This window comes from Coregonus lavaretus (genome assembly GCF_964263955.1).
Source record: "Coregonus lavaretus genome assembly, chromosome: 8".
Classification (NCBI taxonomy): Eukaryota; Metazoa; Chordata; class Actinopteri; order Salmoniformes; family Salmonidae; genus Coregonus; species Coregonus lavaretus.
In genome coordinates this window covers 47,431,037-47,454,011 of record NC_139995.1, presented here as the reverse complement: position 1 = coordinate 47,454,011, position 22,975 = coordinate 47,431,037, and the positions used below count along the sequence as shown (strand labels likewise).

The following is a 22,975-nucleotide window of genomic DNA, read 5'->3' as shown; positions in this document are numbered from 1 at the left end:
CCCCAAGGGAGAAACCTTTGTAGAACCCTTTTGGGTTCCAGGTAGAACCCTTTTGGGTTCAATGTAGAACCCTTTCAACAGAGGGATCTACATGGAACCCAAAAGAGTTATCCCATGTGGATAGCCGAATAACCTTTTTGGATCCCTTTTTTCTAAGAGTGTAGACTGATTTCAAGGCAAGGAAACACACATCTTAATATGTAATTTCTCTGAACTATCCCTTTAACTGAATATCTATCCCACATCAGCTCACCCTGTCTGAGAGAGCATGTGCGGGTACTGGGCCACCCGGATGAAACTCTCGTTCTAGAGGCTCTTGGGGACCAGCGAGGAGATGAACTGGCTGCTGTCAGCATTGTCCTGGTCCTGGCTCAGTGACTCTCCGATAGAGTCCGTCGAGGACTCTCCATTGGGGAGGACAGGAAGCTTGTAGTGCTTGTGCAGCGATGGGTTGGAGGCTCCATCCGCTAAGGGCTGTCGTTGGGAATTGACATTAAAGGGACAGTTCACATCAAAGTCAAAGTTTGCCAGATGTTTTCAGTCCTAAAATGTGGTCTTTAAATGGAAAGTTCCGCCATAGACTGCTTTCAAGGGAAGGGAAGAAATATTGAAATATGTATTTGTGCTGAACTATCCCTTTAACCCCATCCCATGCTCTTGGAATGAAGGCAAAATTACATTCCAATTAGGGTTCCAATCTGGATAGATTTGGTTAGAACATTTTAAAGCTTCTGTGGTATGAAGTCTGTAATATAAACAGAAAAAGGATCTTACTCTGTATTTCTGGTTGATGGGCCCGTGATGCAAAAGCAGCCACATCGCTGTTCATGGGTGGCTGCTTCTTTTCCTGCTAAATGAATAAACACAGTGAATTGTTATGGAAAATTGGGTGAATGTTAATGAAAGCCAAATCAGCTTTTATTTACACATACTGTATGTTATGTTTGTTTTTTTAAACAACAACCACTTGTTCTCAGTTGAAGCTGGCGTTTATCTCAACATGCAGCATCACAAAATAGACTGTCCAATCAATGATACGAATCATGGATACTGTACTAGACAATCAGTGATGAACACAACACAACACTGTCCCTACCTTGCAATATATCTATCACACTAGAGCACATTTATAGTGCTAAAATATTCTATATCTATAACTAAAATACATAATATTTACTTTTTCATTGGTAGTGGCACTTTGGACGCCCTTCTTTCTGTTGCTGACACAGTCACTTTGGTTATTCTCCCTATCCTGGTCGTCTCCCTCAAACAGTCTTCTGGCATCATAGCCCTTGTGGAAACAAAAGGAAGATAGTTAGGGCTGTTCAACTATCAGTGCATCGGTTATATGAATATGGGGTGTATTCAAAAGGACTACTACAGACTTTAAGTTGTTAAACAGTTACAACGCATTGGTTGAAATAGTGTTAATATTATGTGGATGCTTGCCAAATAGTGCGCTTATATGACTGCACTGTTATTGAATATTGCTGTTATTATTCTCAGTGCAGTCATGCAGTATTTGGCCATTTCAACCACCGTGTTATAACACAAACTAATAATAATCACCTTTACTAACTTACTTGTCGAGTTGGAAGCATAGGCTTCAGGCAAAACACATACAGAAGGGCTGCCGCTATGATTCCAGAAAACCCACCGCATACAGTGGCCACTGTCAATAATCCTGTAAATATGTGCAGATTCGGCAAACTGAACCAAGACATCATTGGAGCATTCAGTAATCGTATCCATTTTTGGATAATTCCCTGGTGCAATGGAAGAAAGCCGAAAAACGCGCATTTCTCCAGAAAAAGATTTTAGGCTAGGTCTGAAAGAATGAATCAGGACAACTCAAACTGATGATGAACGAAGACCGCACAGCATTGCGCTACACAAAATAACCCCAAAACGTTCTTCTAGAAAAAAAAGTATGGCAGAGAAAGTAATAACTTGAGCTATGACACAGCAAATAACAAAACAACAATGGACTAAGGTTACAAAGTAACTTTTTTTTACATTAACTGATTCGATGTTTCATAGATGGCGTATTCAACCAATCATTGAACAGATTTGATGATACGCACGTTTAGGGGTGGAGTTGTCCTTTTTTTCATAGTTTTGGGGAAGTCTTCAAGTAAATTTGGATGACCAATTTCCATGACCAGTGTTTTTACAGTGGACAAGCTGTTTAGCCTACTGTTTTTTGTCTATTTCGCATGACACCTTTTTAGATATATTGTAACACAATGTCGTGTTATCAGAGAAGAATTACAATGTTGACATTGTATGTGCGATCTTCGGACACAGTAGCAAGAGGATGCAAGATGTAACGGATTTCGGAAGTAGTGAAAGATTTAGGACACAAACGAATGCTTCAGGTACATTTCTTCGTGGAAGTCACTGTATTCTCTATTTTCCTCTGTTTTACACTAGAATATAGGCCTATATTTCGGATACAACGTCTACAACAGCTCCCTTTAAATTTTTATGGGTTCCACAATGTAACCCATCGTGAAAATCCATGCCATTCCGCTATCCCGGGGGACAGCAACGATATACATCCCGCGTTCTGTAACTCCCTACTCTCATGGGGAACTTTACAGAACGCATTTGGAAATGATCGACCTAGAGTGAGTACAATTCCTTTATTTCTGTGCCTGTCCTATTACATGCCCAACAAAGGGTTTTACATCCGTCTGCCTGCTATGCAGTTGTTGACCGGTTTTTGTTTTTAACTAAGTTTCCCCCTCATCAGGACTCTCCCAGACCATTTCAACACGACCCTGGTGGAAAATCAGCAGAGCCGAGTTTGAAGAAGATGAATGGTTTGTTATTATCTACTCAGCCACATTTGAATCAGGTACATTTTAATGAGGTATTATCCCTAGGGTAGCGATAAGGGCATAACATCCAAAGTGACATACTCAGTTGTAAGTAGCCGATGATTAAGCTGTAACATATGTTCCAACCCACTGTGTCATCAAATGTGTACTGTTACTGTACACTACTATATGTTAACTAATGGTCCTTCACAGGACAACAAGGGCAATGTGGGCCCTTGGCTTTCTGTGCTGAAGAGGGTCCTGTTCGTTCTGTGGCCTCAGCAGCAGGCCCCTGGGGACAGTCCCTCTATGCCTCCATAAGCCACCTGGCTAACATCATGCAGCATAGAGCCCGGAGCCGCAGGAGGAGCCTCACCAGATACATCACTGGTCACACTCTGCCTCAGGTAAGCATGCACGCAGCACAAATACATACAAAGCCCCAGGGGTTGCGGTAAAAAATCCTAATGGAAAATAATGAAGCCATTTTCCATACATGGTTTCGTGAAACAGAAAAAAAGCATGTAGCGTCTACTTTTGTATTTTCTTTCAGGTTCAGAGTGCTGCACAGCCATCAGCGTTTGGACTCAAATTTCACAAATGTGCCCAGGTAAGTAATGTTGACTGTGTAGAGGACGGGCTTGCTTTGCTTATTGCTTGTTACCGTTCAGGTAGACCGGATATCTGGTAGTCTATATGTGTGCCCATGTGGCATTTGTAGTCAAAATGTGGAAGGCTTCACAGCTATCATATCATGTCCTCAACGCTATATATATTTTAATCTCGCTCTCTCATGTCCTCATATTTCGCATTGCACTATTATCTATATGATCCTTTGGGACACAGGTGGAGGTGGGGACTGAGTTCCCCCATCTGACATTCTTCCTGCTCATCCACAACATCGGGCCTCCGGGGGGCACCAACCTGTCCCAGCTGGCCATCAGGGACTCCGTATCTGGGATAGCACCCCTTCAGAGTGTGGGGATGGTGGTTGAGAAAGGCTTCCAGACCTTCACCATTGACTCACTTCCAGGTAAAAGTCATGAGAAATCTGTCTCTCCTCAGTCTGTCTGTCTGTCTGTCACCCAGGTCGTGTTAGGTAGCCATAAAAAGGAAGAAGAATACATTTGTATTGTACATTTGATTGAATGGTAGGTACTACCTAAACCTGTCTAATAACAGATTATGAATGGTTAGGTACTACCTGTCTAATAACAGATTATGAATGGTTAGGTACTACCTTAACCTGTCTATTAACAGATTATGAATGGTTAGGTATTACCTGAACCTGTCTAATAACAGTGTAATGAATACTCGGACAGAGTGGTAAGATCCAATCGCAGAATCGCGATGCTTTATTAGAGTACAGACAAGGGAATAGCTTAATCGTGGTCGGGCGGGCTGTGGTCAAAACCGGGCCAGGCATAGACAGGCAGAGGTACCAAGGGAGCGGGCGTAGTCGTAGTCGAGGGCACAGGCACAGGGTCAGAGTACGGTAATCACTGAGATAGACAAGCAGAGGGTTAAGCAATACGGGGAGTCAAACAACAAGGCACTGGTCGGATACACGGGTAATCAAAAAACAACAAACTCTCTCTCTCTCTCGGAACAAAACGCTTAGCAAGTCACAATGGAACAATACCTCGCACCGACTGAACTTCTAAGCACACCTTAAATCCTACACTAATTACTGACAGGTGTGCTCAGAACTCAGGTGAACCAGATCGAGTCTGATGACTCCCCCTCTCTGTAGATCGGGGAAGTGTCAGACTCTGACTAGACCCAGCCAACCCCCGATCCCTTACAGTATCCCCCTCCCCAGGGCCGGCTCCTGACGGCCTTCTACCTCTACCGGGTGGTCTTCCTCTGGGTCGGGGTCCGGGATGATCTGGGTGTTCAGCGTGGAAAGTGGCCTTGAGAGCGGGGTCTAGTATGTCCTTAGCAGGGACCCAGGACCGTTCCTCCGGTCCATATCCCTCCCAGTCCACGAGATATTCGATGCCCCCTCGTCTCCGTCTTGACTCCAGTATCTCGTGGACTGTATAGGTGGTGTCCTGTTCATCCTCCAAAGGTGGTGTAGTAGGTTGTTGAGCGATTGGTGGGTACATCGGGCTATAATGGACAGGTTTCAACAGGGAGACGTGGAACGTAGGGTTTATCCTGTAGTGTCGAGGGAGTAACAGACGGTAGGTGACAGGGTTAATACGTCTCTGTATCTTGAAGGGACCAATGTACCTGGGTTGGAGCTTCTTGCAGCTCCGTCGGAACCGCAGGTCTCGGGTAGACAGCCACACTCGCTGCCCGGGTTGATAAGTGGGAGTAGGTCTCCGGCGTCGGTTGGCGTAGGTCTTTTGCTGTTGTGAGGCTTGACTGAGATGTTGATGGGCCGTCTCCCAGACCTGCGCACTCCGACGGAACCACTCGTCCACCGCTGGTACCATCCCGGGTGCGGTATCCCACGGGAACAGGGGTGGTTGATACCCTAGAACACACTGAAAGGGCGTTAGACGTAGGGAGGTGTGAATGAGAGAGTTCTGAGCATACTCTACCCAAGGAAGGAATAGGCTCCACTCTTGCGGCTGCCGCGAACATTGTTGCCGTAGATACTTCCCAATTTCCTGGTTGAGACGTTCTGTCTGCCCATTGGCCTGGGGATGATATCCGGAGGTTAGGCTAACCGAGATGCCCAAGCGTTCGCAGAAGGCCTTCCAGACCCGGGATACAAACTGGGGTCCCCGGTCGGAAACAATATCCTCCGGGACACCAAACTGCCGGAACACCTGGGTAAACATAGTCTCAGCCATCTGAGTGGCGTTAGGCAAACGGTTCATGGGTACCAACCGGCACATCTTGGAGAAACGATCGATGACCACGAGAATTACAGTATGGCCGTCTGATTCTGGTAGGTCGGTAACAAAGTCCATTGCAATGTGCGACCAGGGTCGTTGAGGAGTTGGCAATGGCATCAGCTTACCCTCCGGTAGTGCACGAGGTACCTTGGACTGAGCACATACTGGACAGGATAAGACAGTCTCTGACATCATCTGTGAGGGAATCCCACCAGTATTTTCGGCTGATGAGTCGTGTAGTTCGAGTGATTCCGGGATGACCAGATCCCAGCGACGTGTGGCACCATTCCATCAGTTGAGGTCGAAGCGGAGCTGGTACAAACACCTTCGACACCGGGGTTTCTGGAGGAGCTGGTTCCGCTTGTAAGCTCTCCTGAATCGTGTCATCGATAGCCCATCTCACAGGACCAGCACGGCAACTCATGGGGAGGATAGGTTCTGGTTCCACCGGTCTTTCAGCGCGCTCGAACCGTCGGGAAAGCGCGTCCGCCTTACAATTCTTGGACCCGGGAATATAAGAGACAGTGAATTGGAAACGGGTGAAGAATAAAGACCACCTTGCCTGTCGGGAGTTCAGTCGCTTAGCACTGTGAAGATACTCCAGATTGCGGTGGTCCGTGAGCACTTGGAACGGATGAGCTGCTCCCTCCAGCCAATGTCTCCACTCCTCCAGTGCTAACTTCACCGCCAGTAATTCCCGATTTCCCACGTCGTAGTTCTGCTCGGCCGGATTCAGCTTCTTAGAAAAAAAGGCACAGGGTCGTGATTTGGGCGGCTCACCTTGGCGCTGGGATAGCACGGCTCCAACTCCAACCTCCGAGGCGTCCACCTCCACGATGAACGGCAAGGTAGGATCCGGCTGACATAAAATGGGAGCGGTGGTAAATCGTTGTTTCAATGTCTCAAAAGCCCGCACTGCCCCCTCCGTCCATTTCAGACCACGACCCTTGTAGCTGGTCATCGCCGACAGGGGAGCTGCGGTTGTGCTGAAATTACGCACGAACCGTCTATAGTAATTGGCAAACCCTAAGAATCTCTGGAGCTCTTTCACCGTCTGTGGTTGAGGCCAGTCTCGTACAGCTTGCACCTTGGATTCATCCAGTTTTACCCCGTCGGGAGTGAGTATGGCCCCAAGGAAGGAAATCGTCGTGACATGGAATTCACTCTTTTCGGCCTTCACGAACAGAGAGTGTTGTCGGATTCGGTCCAGAACCTGTCGTACATGGGACACATGTTCACTCAGAGAGTTAGAGTAGATTAGGATGTCATCAATGTACACTATGACAAAGCGATCAATCAAGTCCCTGAAAATGTCATTCATGAACGCCTGGAACACAGAGGGCGCGTTAGTAAGTCCATAGGGCATGACACAATATTCATAATGTCCTCGATGGGTGATGGTGGTCTTCCATTCATCCCCTTCTCTAATGCGCACCAGATTGTACGCACTCCTGAGGTCCAGTTTACTGTAGATGGAGGCCTGCCCCACCTGCTCGAGGGCTGCTGGAATCAAAGGAAGGGGGTAACGATTTTTAATGGTTATATCGTTCAAACCTCGATAGTCTATACAAGGACGCAGTCCGCCATCCTTTTTCTTAACAAAAAAAAAAACTGGATGCGGCGGGAGACGTAGATGGGCGAATGGCCCCTTGCTGTAGTGCCTCATCAATATACTTGCTCATTGATTCTCGTTCCGGCTGTGACAAAGGGTAGATTCGTCCGCGAGGAGGTGTCGCCCCGGATAGCAGATCAATTGCACAATCCCAGGCCCGATGCGGTGGTAACACGGTAGCCCTCTCCTTGGAGAACACCTGCGCATAATCCTGGTACTCTGTAGGAACAACAGTAGACACCGCACCCTTCGCATCCTCCACAGTAGACGTTTTGCAAGGTAAAATGAGGCACTCTGCCCTACATACCTCACTCCAAGCCGTGATATCTCCAGATTTCCAGGAGATGACCGGATCATGGGTAACGAGCCAGGGGTGGCCGAGGACTAGCGGCTCCCGTGGAGCGGAGATGACGAACAGAATGATGTTCTCATGGTGCAGGGAGCCCACTTGTAATTTGATTTCCTCGGTACGGTGCGTAATGAACCCAGTGCCCATGGGCTCACCGTCTAGCGCGTTGACTCGCAGGGGAGGTTGAATTGGGATAAGTTGAACTCCCAACTCCTCAGCAAGACCCATATCCAGAAAGCTGGCAGCCGCTCCGGAATCAATAAGTCCTTCCAACCTGCGCACTTTCTCTCCGACAGATAAGGTAACTGGCACATACATTTGTTTAGATGTAATGTTCAAAACTGGAGTCTCACTCACCGGTTTGGCAGTTCCGAGGCGATATCCTGGGGTACGGTTTGGTCGTACCGGACATTGACGAACGAAATGACCCAACTGACTACAATACAGGCATAGTCCGTCTTGCCGACGTTGTTGTCTCACCGACCCTTGTAGAGGTGACCGTCCCAGTTGCATAGGTTCCTCCTCAGATTCTCTCCTCCGCTCTGTCGATTGCTGAGGACCAGTGATCGAGGGCTCCCGGACTGTGGATACCTTGTGTTGCACTATAAGATTATCAATAGAGATGGCTATTTTGATAAATTCATGTAGCGCAGTGATATCTCCTCGACAAGCCAACTCAGTATGTACGTCTTTGCGCAGCCCTCTTCGGAAAACGGTGAGCAAAGCCGTCTCGCTCCATCCGCTACCGGCTGCTATAGTACGGAACTCTAAAGCGTAGTCGGCTACGGTGCGACGGCCCTGCTGAAGTTCGCATAGTTGGTCTCCCACACTACGCCCAGATACTGGGTGGTCGAACACCTCCTGGAACAGTCTCTTGAACTGAACTTCCGCATTCAACTCGGGAACCTCAGCTGCCCAAAGCGCAGTAGCCCAATCCAGTGCTCTTCCCGTTAGTAGAGAAATCATGAAATCCACCCTGCTACGGTCATCGGGAAACATAGTACGATTATACGACATATACAGGGACGTCTGAAGTAGAAACCCCTGACATTTGCCAGGTTCCCCGTTGTACCTAGTCGGTAGAGAAATCGGAGGTGTAGGACGAGGACTGACCGTGCTCGGGGTGGTGCCTTCAGCTGCACCAGCGTTGAGTAGCTGTAGGAGTTCATCCATGCGTTTCTCCTGTATCTCCCATCGCCTCTGTAATTCCGCTGGATCCATGGTAATGGCGAGGTATTCTGTAATGAATACTCGGACAGAGTGGTAAGATCCAATCGCAGAATCGCGATGCTTTATTAGAGTACAGACAAGGGAATAGCTTAATCGTGGTCGGGCGGGCTGTGGTCAAAACCGGGCCAGGCATAGACAGGCAGAGGTACCAAGGGAGCGGGCGTAGTCGTAGTCGAGGGCACAGGCACAGGGTCAGAGTACGGTAATCACTGAGATAGACAAGCAGAGGGTTAAGCGATACGGGGAGTCAAACAACAAGGCACTGGTCGGATACACGGGTAATAAAAAAAAAAAAAACTCTCTCTCTCTCTCTGTCACGATCGTCAGGAACAGATGAGGACCAAGGCGCAGCGTTGCAGTCAAACATACTCTTTATTTAGCGTCAAATGACCAAAACAACAAAACGATATCGTGACAGTTCACGGTCTAACACAAACCGACTGGAAACAAAATCCCACAAACACGAATGAAAAACAGACTGTTTAAATATGGCTCCCAATCAGAGACAACCCGCAACACCTGACACTCGTTGCCTCTGACTGGGAGCCACTCTGGCCAACATAGAAATAGCACCCATAGAAACAAAACACATTGATCTACACACCCTGGCTCAACATAACAGTGTCCCCAGAGCCAGGGCGTGACAGTACCCCCCCCTAAAGGCGCGGACTCCAACCGCGTCAACCAAATACCACAGGGGAGGGACCGGGTGGGCACTCCGCCTAGGCGGCGGATCCGGCTCCGGGCCTGATCCCCGCTCCCTCTCCAACCCCCCAAAGTACCCCTGGTCCGGTCTGGCCCCGCTGGCCGGAGCTGGACTGCACACTGGTGGAGCGGATTGCTCTAGCTCCGGCGTGAAGCAGCTGACCCGTGCTGAACCAGGCACCAGTGGAACAGGCACGGGCTGTGCCGGACTGACGACGCACACCACTGGCTTGGTGTGGGGAGCAGGAACGGCCCGAGCCGGGCTGACGAAACGCACCCCTGACTTGGTGCGGGGAGCAGGAGCGGGCCGAACCGGGCTGACGAAACGCACCACTGACTTGGTGCGGGGAGCAGGAACGGGCCGAGCCGGGCTGACGAAGCGCACCACTGACGTGGTGCGGGGAGCAGGAACGGGCCGAGCCTGGCTGACGAAGCGCACCACTGACTTGGTGCGGGGAGCAGGAGCGGGCCGAACCGGGCTGACGAAACGCACCACTGACTTGGTGCGGGGAGCAGGAACGGGCCGAGCCGGGCTGACGAAGCGCCCCACTGACTTGGTGCGGGGAGCAGGAACAGGCCGGACCGGACTGGCGACGCACACCACTGGCTTGGTGTGGGGAGCAGGAGCGGGCCGGACCGGGCTGGCGACGCACACCACTGGCTTGGTGTGGGGAACAGGCACGGGCCGTGCCGGACTGACGACGCACACCACTGGCTTGGCGTGGGGAACGGGCACGGGCCGTGCCGGACTGACGACGCACACCACTGGCTTGGTGTGGGGAGCAGGAGTGGGCCGGACCGGGCTGGCGACGCTCACCATAGGGTCGGTGCGGGGAGCAGGAACAGGCCGGACCGGGCTGGCGACGCGCACCACAGGCTCGATGCGAGGAACAGGAACAGGCCGGACCGTACTGGGGACACACATCACTGGCCCTATGCAGGGATCAGGAACGGGCCGGACCGGACTGGTAACACACACCAGTACCTCTCGCCGTGCCTCCACACTTTCCCTCTCCTCTGTGACCAGTGGCCCCCTCAACCTGGCGGCCTCCCTTGCACACCCGCTGGACCGCTCCATCGCGGCCTCCTGCTGCCCCGTCGTCCCCGGCGTGAGCCCCCCCCTAAAGAATTTCTGGGGGTCTCTCCTCCCCGTGGGCCAGGCCTCTATAGTTCTCGCCCAACTCTCGCTCTTCTGCCTCCAACTCCAGCCATTCTGCTCTTCATTAGGCTTGACCCAGTTGAGACTCTTCCTCCACTGTTCCCAAGTCCACCCTCTCTGCTCTTCACTCGGCTTGACCCAGTCGAGGCTGCCACGGAGATCTGCTAGGGATTTCCCTGGCGATGGCTCCTCGACTCGCTGCTTGGTCCAGTTCTGGTGGGATTTTCTGTCACGATCGTCAGGAACAGATGAGGACCAAGGCGCAGCGTTGCAGGCAAACATACTCTTTATTTAGCGTCAAATGACCAAAACAACAAAACGATATCGTGACAGTTCACGGTCTAACACAAACCGACTGGAAACAAAATCCCACAAACACGAATGAAAAACAGACTGTTTAAATATGGCTCCCAATCAGAGACAACCCGCAACACCTGACACTCGTTGCCTCTGATTGGGAGCCACTCTGGCCAACATAGAAATAGCACCCATAGAAACAAAACACATTGATCTACACACCCTGGCTCAACATAACAGTGTCCCCAGAGCCAGGGCGTGACACTCTCTCGGAACAAAACGCTTAGCAAGTCACAATGGAACAATACCTCGCACCGACTGAACTTCTGAGCACACCTTAAATCCTACACTAATTACTGACAGGTGTGCTCAGAACTCAGGTGAACCAGATCGAGTCTGATGACTCCCCCTCTCTGTAGATCGGGGAAGTGTCAGACTCTGACTAGACCCAGCCAAGACCCGATCCCTTACAAACAGATTATGAATGGTTAGGTACTACCTGTCTAATAACAGATTATGAATGGTTAGATACTACCTGAACCTGTCTAATAACAGATTATGAATGGTTAGGTACTACCTTAACCTGTCTAATAACAGATTATGAATGGTAAGGTACTGCCTGAACCTGTCTAATAAAAGATTATGAATGGTTAGGTATTACCTGAACCTGTCTAATAACATATTATGTATGGTTAGGTACTACCTTAACCTGTCTAATAACAGATTATGAATGGTTAGGTACTACCTGAACCTGTCTAATAACAGATTATGATTGGTTAGGTACTACCTGAACCTGTCTAATAACAGATTATGAATGGTTAGGTACTACCTGAACCTGTCTAATAACAGATTATGATTGGTTAGGTATTACCTGAACCTGTCTAATAACAGATTATGTATGGTTAGGTACTACCTTAACCTGTCTAATAACAGATTATGAATGGTTAGGTACTACCTTAACCTGTCTAATAACAGATTATGATTGGTTAGGTACTACCTGAACCTGTCTAATAACAGATTATGAATGGTTAGGTACTACCCGAACCTGTCTAATAACAGATTATGATTGGTTAGGTACTACCTGAACCTGTCTAATAACAGATTATGAATGGTTAGGTACTACCTGAACCTGTCTAATAACAGATTATGATTGGTTAGGTACTACCTGAACCTGTCTAATAACAGATTATGAATGGTTAGGTACTACTTGAACCTGTCTAATAATAATAATAATAATAATAATAATATGCCATTTAGCTGACGCTTTTATCCAAAGCGACTTACAGTCATGCGTGCATACATTTTTGTATATGGGTGGTCCCGGGGATCGAACCCACTACCTTGGCGTTACAAGCGCCGTGCTCTACCAGCTGAGCTACAGATAACAGATTATGAATGGTTAGGTACTACCTGAACCTGTCTAATAACAGATTATGAATGGTTAGGTACTACCTGAACCTGTCTAATAACAGATTATGAATGGTTAGGTACTACCTGAACCTGTCTAATAACAGATTATGAATGGTTAGGTACTACCTGAACCTGTCTAATAACAAGTTATGTTCATTTTTGTTTTCAGTTTCAAAAGGTTCTGCTAGTGTGTCCCGCTGAACAGGACCTCAGGCTCCACCTGAACTATCAATCATAACCATTGTGAGAATGATTTTGATATGGATTCTTACATTGTTTTGGTTGTGTTCCTACAGCTGGGTCTCAGTATGTTGTGACGTATACTGCCCTCATCAAGGGTCACAAGAGTGAAATTCTGGACCTGCCAGCCTTCCTAACATTCTCCAATGCTTCACTGGTACTGTACTCTCACTACTTTTTTCATATTTAACTTGCTTTTTTTGTTTCTCGCCATCAGAAACACTTTACATTACTATACATAGGCATCAGATGAGGCTGGTGGGAGGAGCTATAGGAGGACAGGCTCATTGTAATGGCTGGAATGGAATAAATGGAACAGAGTCAAATGTGGATTCCATATGTTTGGTGCGTTTGATACCATTCCATGAATTCCATTCCAGTCTTTACAATGAACTCATCCTCCTATATAGCTCCACCCACCAGCCTCCTCTGATAGGCATTATTTCATGGTAACTTTAACTGTTCTCGCTCCACAGAATGACGTCAATATGTTTGGTCCAGTGGTGGCTAATTTGACACTGAGGGTGAACTCCACGGACAAGGTAACTTAGTATGGACTTCTTAGTACAGTCGCCTGCCTCACCTTACAGACGTTGTATCACAGTTATCAGGTCACAGGTTTGGCCATGACCATGATACTCATTTCTTTCTCTATACTGAATGTTAAGTAAATATCTAATATGACCTACTTTCAGATTCACCCCAATCACGGGGTCCACTTTGCTGGGTTTGTTGGGGGATTCTTCCTATCCTTGTTGCTGCTGTCCCTAGGATTTCTGGCTATGAACCTGATATGTGCCAGAGCCAGGAAAACCTCTCTGCAGCGAAGGGTAGGCTGTTATGACTATTACCTCACAACAATTAGCTAGCCTGTGTCCCAGATTGTTTTTGCTGTCTTGCCAACTCCATTGCTGCGTGACAGTGCCATGTTGGCTGCGTGACAGTGACAGCAATGGATTTGGGAAGACAGCAGTGGCAGATGTGGAACTTGGGCTACAGCCGGGGAAAAACCCCAATGAAACCGATGAAAAGTTAAACAGATTTTGTCCTTTATTTGAAAGATTTAGAGTGATGTCTTTTTTCCCTCTTGTTGGTTGACTTAAGGATTATTTATTTCTATTTGAAAACAACCCACAGTAGAGAGAGTGTTACTATTTCGCTGTATGTCTGTCTTTTGCATAGAAAAAGCGAGGTGATTCAGACCCTGAGTATGCAGTGTGCAACATGAGCGAGACGGCCAAAGAAGAGGCGGCATTCGAGGACAAGATGGTGGACATTATGGTGCTGGAAGACCCCCAGAACATGTATCAAGCTCTGGAGAAGTATGGCTACACTAGCAGAAATAATGCTTTATTACTCATCATAAGCCTATATAAGCCTTTATTGTGTCTTATACTCAATGCTTATATGATGTATTTCTATTCTGACTAGACTGAAGCAGCTGATATTTAGTCAGGATCATTATGTCAGGATGCTTAGAAGTTTATTAGGCAGTCATACATGTGTAAAATTACTCGGGCATCATATTGCATTATACCCGTCTGCATTGTGTTACTGAATGATAAAGTGTAAAGTCAGAAAAAGCATTATAATATACATCTGACACCTCACAGCCTGGAGATGTCCAGCCTGCTGCGGGCCACCTCTAGCCTGGAGAGCAGCCGTGTCCAGATGTACAAGGACGTGATCGCCGCCCTGCTGGCCGCGCTGCGCTCCCAGAATCACATGTCCCAGCAGGCCGAGCAGCGCCTCCTGAGCGTGCTCCACGGCCAGCTGATGGGCATGGAGGGCAAGCTGAAGGAGGAGCACGTGGCGCGCATGGCAACCCTGGCGGCCCAGTGTAACCTGGAGACCCGGGAGCAGATGGAGGCCGAGCACCGCAGGGAGGCCCAGGAGAAGGCCCGGGCAGAGGTGCTGTTTCAGCACGCCGGCCAACAGGTACTGTCTGTAGGGGCTATTGTCAATCAAAAAATCACTGGCACAGGTAGAGATCAATGTGACTTGTGCACAAGGAATTGGTTAAACAGGCCAGAAATGGCTCCTACAGGCACAGATGGAGAACCAACCCCCTAGTCCAGGGCTGGCATGACTAACACTCTTCCTGGAGAGTGTGGGTGTGCAGGCTTTTTCACCAGCACTGCACTAACACACCTGATTCAGCTAATTATGCTGAAGTGACTAAAATGTAAATGTTAGGTGATTATTTGAAGCAGGTGTGGGCTGGAGCAAAAGCCTGCACGCTCAGTAGCTCTCCATTTCACTGGACAGGACGGCAGGTAGCCTAGCGGTTAAGAGCGTTGGGACAGTAACCGAAAGGTCAGTGGTTTGAATCCCCGAGCAGACTAGGTGAAAAAATATGTCGATGTGCCCTTGAGCAAGGCACTTAACCCTAATTGCTTATGTAAGTCGTCTGCTAAATGACAAAAATAATCAATTTACATAAAATAAAATAAACACATTTGGACAGGCTAAATAAAGTACACTTCAAGTATATCACACTTATATTTGACCCAGGTCTGGTTCGTTTTGGTTGATTCTCCAGGAGCTCCTCCAATGTGGTGTCCTCCTGGAGAAGCTCCACAAGCTGAATCAGAGTCAGCTCCAGCGCACCCTGCTGGCGAGACATGAGGAGGCATCTGCCAAGGTCCAGAGGCACATAGTGGAGTGGAGGAGAGTAGAGCTGCACCAGATCTTCTCAGAGGAACTGGAGGAAGCCACCAGGATGGGCGAACTGGAGAAGACCGTGGCCAGGAGTCTCCTGCATGACTACTTCACCTACCAGGTAAGCTAGTGAGCCAGAGCCTACACCTGGGTCACGTTCAGTAGGAACAGTATGAAAAATGTATGCACTCACTAACTGTAAGTCGCTCTGGATAAGAGTGTCTGCTAAATGACTAAAATGTAAATGTAAAATGAACAAACAGACGGAAACACTTTAAAACGGGCAACGGAAAAAGCATTCTTATAGGACATGTTCAGGTAGTAGCTATAGTTTTCATCAAGGTTTTGCTGGGTGCATCCCTGAATGTTGTTTCGGGCTCGGGGATATTATGTGAAAAGGAAAAACTTAATGGTATCTCTTCTCATTTTATTCCATCTCTTCTCATCTCTTCACATTTCAAGGCATCTCTTCACATTTCATGGCATCTTTTCTCATTTCATGGCATCTCTTATCTCTTCACATTTCATGGCATCTCTTCTCATTTCATGGCATCTCTTCTCATTTCATGGCATCTCTTCTCATTTTATGGCATCTCTTCTCATCTCTTTACATTTCATGGCATCTCTTCTCATTTCATGGCATCTCTTCCCATCCCATGGCATCTCTTCTCATTTCATGGCATCTCTTCTCATTTCATGGCGTCTCTTCTTATCTCTTCACATTTCATGGCATCTCTTCAAATTTCATGACATCTCTTCTCATTTCATGGCATCTCTTCTCATTTCATGGCATCTCTTCTCATTTCATGGCATGTTTTCTCATATTATGGCATCTCTTCTCATCTCTTTACATTTCATGGCATCTCTTCTCATTTCATGGCATCTCTTCCCATTTCATGGCATCTCTTCCCATTTCATGGCATCTCTTCTCATTTCATGGCGTCTCTTCTTATCTCTTCACATTTCATGGCATCTCTTCTCATTTCATGGCATCTCTTCTCATTTAATTGTATCTCTTCTCATTTCATGGCATCTCTTCTCATTTCATGGCATCTCTTCTCATTTCATGGCATCTCTTTACATTTCATGGCATGTTTTCTCATTTTATGGCATCTCTTCTCATCTCTTTACATTTCATGGCATCTCTTCTCATTTCATGGCATCTCTTCCCATTTCATGGCATCTCTTCTCATTTCATGGCATCTCTTCTCATTTCATGGCGTATCTTCTTATCTCTTCTCATTTCATGGCATATCTTCTCATTTCATGGCATCTCTTCTCATTTCATGGCATCTCTTATCTCTTCACATTTCATGGCATCTCTTCTCATCTCTTCACATTTCATGGCATCTCTTCTCATTTCACGGCATCTCTTCTCATTTCACGGCATCTCTTATCTCTTCACATTTCATGGCATCTCTTCTCATTTCATGGCGTCTCTTCTTATCTCTTCACATTTCATGGCATCTCTTCTCATTTCATGGCATCTCTTCTCATTTCATGGTATGTCTTCTCATTTTATGACATCTCTTCTCATCTCTTCCCATTTCATGGCATATCTTCTCATTTCATGGCATCTCTTCTCATTTAATTGCATCTCTTCTCATTTCATGGCATCTCTTCTCATTTCATGGCATCTCTTCTCATTTTGTGTAATCACTTCTCATTTTATGGCATCTCTTCTCATCTCTTCACATTTCATGGCATCTCTTCTCATCTCTTCACATTTCATGGCATCTCTTCTCTTTTTCACGGCATCTCTTCTCATTTCACGGTATCTCTCATCTCTTCACATTTCATGGCATCTCTTCTCATTTCATGGCATCTCTTCTCATTTAATGGCATCTCTTCTCATCTCTTTACATTTCATGGCATCTCTTCTCATTTCATGGCATCTCTTCCCATTTCATGGCATCTCTTCTCATTTCATGGCATCTCTTCTCATTTCATGGCATCTCTTCTCATTTCATGGCGTCTCTTCTTATCTCTTCACATTTCATGGCATCTCTTCTCATTTAATTGCATCTCTTCTCATTTCATGGCATCTCTTCTCATTTCATGACATCTCTTCTCATTTCATGGCATCTCTTCTCATTTTGTGTAATCACTTCTCATTTTATGGCATCTCTTCTCATCTCTTCTCATTTCATGGCATCTCTTCTCATTTCATGGCATCTCTTCTCATCTCTTCACATTGTATGGCATCTCTTCTCATCTCTTCACATTTCATGGCATCTCTTCTCATTTCACGGCATCTCTTCTCATTTCACGGCATCTCTTATCTCTTCACATTTCATGGCATCTCTTCTCATTTCATGGCGTCTCTTATCTCTTCACATTTCATGGCATCTCTTCTCATTTCATGGCATCTCTTCTCATTTCATGGTATGTCTTCTCATTTTATGGCATCTCTTCTCATCTCTTCTAATTTCATGGCATCTCTTCTCATTTCTTGGCATCTCTTCTCATTTCATGGCGTCTCTTCTCATTTCATGGCATCTCTTCTCATCTCTTCACATTTCATGGCATCTCTTCTCATTTCATGGCATCTCTTCTCATTTCATGGCGTCTCTTCTCATCTCTTCTTATTTCATGGCATCTCTTCTCATTTCATGGCATCTCTTCTCATATCTTCACATATCTTATCTCATTCTTTCCCATCTAATATATTCTCATCTCTTACGATCTCATCTTATCTCTTCTCTTCTCAACTCATCTTCTCTCATCTCAATTAATCTTATCTCTCCAGAATCAACTGGAGGAGGTGCTGGACGTGGTCCTGGCCAACCAGCGTTGCATGCTGGGAGAGCGCCATGCCCAGAGGAGGTTCCTGGTGCACAGCCTCCACAGCCTGAAGGGCCTCATCTCTGAGACCTTCTCCAAGACCTCTAGCCAGATAGAGAGCTGCTTCAACCAACACAGGAGGTTGGTTTATGCTATGACCCTATACATGTCTTATATTGTATGTCAGATTTTATAGCACCTGTTGTCTTCTACCTACCTCTCCTAAAGCATTTGTAGGCTACTAAGGGGTTCGGAAAATTCTGCAGGCCTCTAGATGTGTATTTAGCTGTATCCCTAAATCTTTATTTCTAGATGTAGCCTAGATTCCGACAATGCACCCTCTCCTGTGCTCCACCAGGGGGAGCGATGTGTCTGGGGAGCAGGTGGAGCTGCTGCTAGACAAGGCCCAGAAGCAGCTGGTGCTGGTGAAGCAGGGGCTTGACGAGGCTCTCAACCGGGAGAGGAGGGCCATGCACTGTGGCCTGGTCAAGAAGAGGAGAGACCTCATCTCTGACATGGTGAGATGATTGAAAGTGTGTCGATTAAGTGTAATTGCACAGTGTTGCTAGCCGGGTCCCAGATCTGTTTCTGCTATATCTGGGACCAAGGTACAGTTTTGCCCTCAGGCGACAAGCCTATAAAGTAGGGAGGGACTAAGGGGTAGGGGGGGACTAAGGAGTAGGGAGGGACTAAGGGGTAGGGAGGGACTAGGGGGATAGGGAGGGACTAAGGGGTAGGGAGGGACTAGGGGGATAGGGAGGGACTAAGGGGTAGGGGGGGACTAAGGAGTAGGGAGGGACTATGGGGTAGGGAGGGACTAGGGGGATAGGGAGGGACTAGGGGGATAGGGAGGGACTAAGGGGTAGGGGGGGACTAAGGGGTAGGGAGGGACTAAGGGGTAGGGGGGGACTAAGGAGTAGGGAGGGACTAAGGGGTAGGGAGGGACTAAGGGGTAGGGAGGGACTAAGGGGTAGGGGGGGACTAAGGAGTAGGGAGGGACTAAGGGGTAGGGAGGGACTAAGGGGTAGGGAGGGACTAAGGGGTAGGGGGGGACTAAGGGGTAGGGGGGGACTAAGGGGTAGGGGGGGACTAAGGGGTAGGGAGGGACTAAGGGGTAGGGAGGGACTAGGGGGATAGGGAGGGACTAAGGGGTAGGGGGGGACTAAGGGGTAGGGAGGGACTAAGGGGTAGGGGGGGACTAAGGAGTAGGGAGGGACTAAGGGGTAGGGAGGGACTAGGGGGTAGGGAGGGACTAAGGGGTAGGGAGGGACTAAGGGGTAGGGAGGGACTAAGGGGTAGGGAGGGACTAAGGGTGTCACGATCGAGGTAAGGAGTAGACCAAGGCGCAGCGTGATGAACAAACATACTTTAATTAGTTAAAGCATCAAAATACAAAACAAAACACGACTCGTGACGTCCACGGTATCAATGACCGAACACGGAACAAAAACCCACAACCACAAAGGGAAAACATACAGTTAAATATGGCTCCCAATCAGAGACAACCAGCCAACAGCTGACACTCGTTGCCTCTGATTGGGAGTCACTCAGGCAAACATAGAATACAACAAACTAGAATGAACACCAACACAGAAATACACACATAGAAATGAACACACCCTGGCTCAACATAATGAGTCCCAGAGCCAGGGTGTGACAGTATCCCCCCCTAAAGGCGCGGACTGCGACCGCGCCTCAACTAAACAAACCAGGGGAGGGCTGGGCGGGCATACCTCCTCGGCGGCGGTTCTGGCTCCGGCCTTGACCACCACCCTCCAATACACCCCCCATAGTGCCCCTGGTCCAGTCTGGCCCCGCCGGCTGGAGCAGGACTGGACTTAACAGGAGCGATCCTTACCAGGCTGTCGACTCGCACCCCTGGCTTGGTGTGTGGAGGAGGAACGGGCCTTACCAGGCTGACGACGCGCACCCCTGGCTTGGTGCGTGGAGGAGGAACGGGCCTTACCAGGCTGACGACTCGCACCCCTGGCTTGGTGCGTGGAGAAGGAACGGGCCTTACCAGGCTGACTTCTCGCACCCCTGGCTTAGTGCGAGTGGCAGGAACAGGCCGGGTCGGGCTGGCGACGCGCACCGTAGACTTGGTGCGGGTGGCAGGAACAGGCCGTGTCGGGCTGGCGACGCGCACCGTAGACTTGGTGCGGGTGGCAGGAACAGGCCGGACCGGGCTGGCGACGCGCACCGTAGGTTTGGTGCGAGTGGCAGGAACAGGTCGGGTCGGGCTGGCGACGCGCACCGTAGACTTGGTGCGGGTGGCAGGAACAGGCCGGACCGGGCTGGCGACGCGCACCGTAGGTTTGGTGCGAGTGGCAGGAACAGGCCGGGTCGGGCTGGCGACGCACACCGTAGGCTTGGTGCGTGGAGCAGGGACAGGCCGGACTGGGCTGGCGACGCACACCGTAGGCTTGGTGCGTGGAGCAGAGACAGGCCGGGCTGGGCTGGCGACGCACACCGTAGGCTTGGTGCGTGGAGCAGGGACAGGCCGAACCAGGCTGTGGAGACGGATAGGAGGCCTGGAGTGAAGAGCGGCCACCACCCATCCTGGCTGAATGCCTACACTCACACACTCTGTGTGAGGCATCCGCACAGGACGTACAGGGCGGTGAACCCCTGGCCTGGTGGCCTTCTGGATCCGCCCCCTTTTCTCCTCCGTCAGCCCCGTCGTCCATGCCGTGTGCCCCCCCCTAAACATTTTCTGGGGTTGCCTCACGACCGTCCGACGACGACCCTGATCACACCGTTGCTCCTCTCTCCGTCGCCTCTCCACTGTCTCACTCCATGGCAGGCGATCCATCCCGGCCAGGATTTCCCCCCAAGTCCAGGACCCTTTACCGTCCAATATCTCCTCCCATGTCCAGGCTGCCTGCTCCTGGACACGCTGCTCCTCTTTCGCCAGGGCCTTTCCCGGCGCTTCCTCCCATGTCCACCCCAAGGGCTGCCCCTGGACACGCTGCTTGGTCGTTGCATGGTGGGTTTTTCTGTCACGATCGTCAGGGAGAGAAGTAGACCAAGGCGCAGCGTGATGAACAAACATACTTTAATTAGTTAAAGCATCAAAATACAAAACAAAACACGACTCGTGACGTCCACGGTATCAATGACCGAACACGGAACAAAAACCCACAACCACAAAGGGAAAACATACAGTTAAATATGGCTCCCAATCAGAGACAACCAGCCAACAGCTGACACTCGTTGCCTCTGATTGGGAGTCACTCAGGCAAACATAGAATACAACAAACTAGAATGAACACCAACACAGAAATACACACATAGAAATGAACACACCCTGGCTCAACATAATGAGTCCCAGAGCCAGGGTGTGACAAAGGGGTAGGGAGGGACTTTGGGGTTCAGTCTTGGGTCATGTTCATGAGGCACCTCACGTAAGAGAATGGACTGAAACAGGGAACGGAATCTTTTCCAATGTGTGCCCAAATGAAAACGACTTTGGTGTGTGTCTATGTCCAGCTCCAGGGCCACAAGCAGCGTCAGAAGGAGCTGTCGTCCCTGTCCCGGGGGGGTCTAGAGGAGGACAGGGTGGAGGTGAAGCCGTCCCAGCATCTCCACTGCTGGCAGAACTTGCTGACCTCCCAGTGCCTGGAGCTGGGTGAGCTCATCAACAACCTGGATGAAGAGGCTGCCGCCGACATCCGCAAGGTAACTCAAAATTACACAACACCTTGTAGCCTTTCTGTATGTAATGGTAAGATACCTGGAAGAGGAGGCAGCAGATATCTGCAGGGTAACCCAAGATGACACCCGCTTGTTTCTCTATATACAACTGTAAGGTTAGGTAGTTGGTAGATATAAATTGCACAGCAACATATGTAGCCAACGTGATCGCTCGCTAGTTAGCGATGCGCTAGTAGTGTCCATCGTGCAAGTGACAGCACTCACCCAAAGACCTAAAGTAGTTCTGTCTCTACAAGGGCCATGGCTTTGTGGAGCAATATGTAACACTGCTTTGTGGAGCAATAGGTAACACTGCTTTGTGGAGCAATAGGTAACACTGCTTTGTGGAGCAATAGGTAACACTGCTTTGTGGAGCAATAGGTAACACTGCTTTGTGGAGCAATAGGTAACACTGCTTTGTGGAGCAATAGGTAACACTGCTTTGTGGAGCAATAGGTAACACTGCTTTGTGGAGCAATAGGTAACACTGCTTTATGAGTGCAAAGTCTGGGTCTGCCAAAGGTCCCCAGTTTGAGCGCACAGGTACCTACCCTGTTACAAGTACACAAAACAGCTGTTTTTAAAAAGGTCATTGTTAGACAGCAAATTAACATCATACATAATCATACAAACATATTTACATGAAATGTTAACTAACCAAAGAGACACTTTCCCTGACTTTCTATTGACTAGAGACTAATCTTTGACCATCCCCCTTTCTCCTCCCTAGGTCACCATGCGTGTGATCCACAGCCCCATGGCGGAGGTGAAGGCCATCCAGCCTGCTGCTGCCCAGGCTCTGCTGGCCCTGGGTACCCCCCGTGGCCCCTTCCAGCAGCCAGAGCAGGGTGCCCACACAGGGGCCAGCAGCAGCAACCTGTCCCAGGCCCAGGAGAGGCTTCATCTGGATGGCAAGGCGGCAGTGAGGACCCTCCAGGCCTCCAGGGACTCCCTGCACCAGGGCATGGGGAGGGAGCTACAGGAGCAGCAAGAACTGAGGGCTAAGGGTCGGGCCTTCTATAGGTGAGCAAATATATAGATTTTCCTATCACTTTTTCAGGCCAGTCCCTTGTTCTACAGATTTTCAGATTGTGAAAGGGGAAGCAAATAAACTTCTGGGGTATCTTATTGCAAATATTAGCTCTTTGAATTAATTGTGTGTAT

General features: G+C 48.8%; 1 protein-coding gene and 1 pseudogene across 3 annotated transcripts in view; one reads left to right on the top strand and one right to left on the bottom strand.

Annotated features, from left to right (window-relative positions):
• The window catches only part of LOC311133215 (evC complex member EVC-like), a 55,457-nt pseudogene extending 53,510 nt beyond the window's left edge, over positions 1-1,947 (bottom strand). The window contains exons 1-4 of the transcript XR_014615392.1: positions 1,584-1,947; positions 1,178-1,291; positions 775-847; positions 254-474 (exon numbers count right to left, since the gene is read on the bottom strand). The product of XR_014615392.1 is annotated as an evC complex member EVC-like (transcript). The remainder of the gene's footprint in view (positions 1-253; positions 475-774; positions 848-1,177; positions 1,292-1,583) is intronic.
• A 187-nt stretch (positions 1,948-2,134) lies between these two features.
• Positions 2,135-22,975, top strand: part of LOC311134317 (limbin-like) — a 37,485-nt gene continuing 16,644 nt past the window's right edge. For both annotated transcript variants that reach the window (XM_084167961.1, XM_084167960.1), the window contains exons 1-15: positions 2,135-2,630; positions 2,756-2,825; positions 3,036-3,229; positions 3,376-3,432; positions 3,669-3,855; positions 12,730-12,830; positions 13,150-13,215; positions 13,369-13,503; positions 13,856-13,995; positions 14,287-14,611; positions 15,216-15,455; positions 18,084-18,259; positions 18,477-18,636; positions 21,608-21,796; positions 22,542-22,834. In XM_084167961.1, coding sequence (XP_084024087.1) covers positions 2,370-2,630; positions 2,756-2,825; positions 3,036-3,229; positions 3,376-3,432; positions 3,669-3,855; positions 12,730-12,830; positions 13,150-13,215; positions 13,369-13,503; positions 13,856-13,995; positions 14,287-14,611; positions 15,216-15,455; positions 18,084-18,259; positions 18,477-18,636; positions 21,608-21,796; positions 22,542-22,834 — 2,594 coding nt within the window. In that variant the 5' untranslated portion in view covers positions 2,135-2,369. The remainder of the gene's footprint in view (positions 2,631-2,755; positions 2,826-3,035; positions 3,230-3,375; positions 3,433-3,668; positions 3,856-12,729; positions 12,831-13,149; positions 13,216-13,368; positions 13,504-13,855; positions 13,996-14,286; positions 14,612-15,215; positions 15,456-18,083; positions 18,260-18,476; positions 18,637-21,607; positions 21,797-22,541; positions 22,835-22,975) is intronic.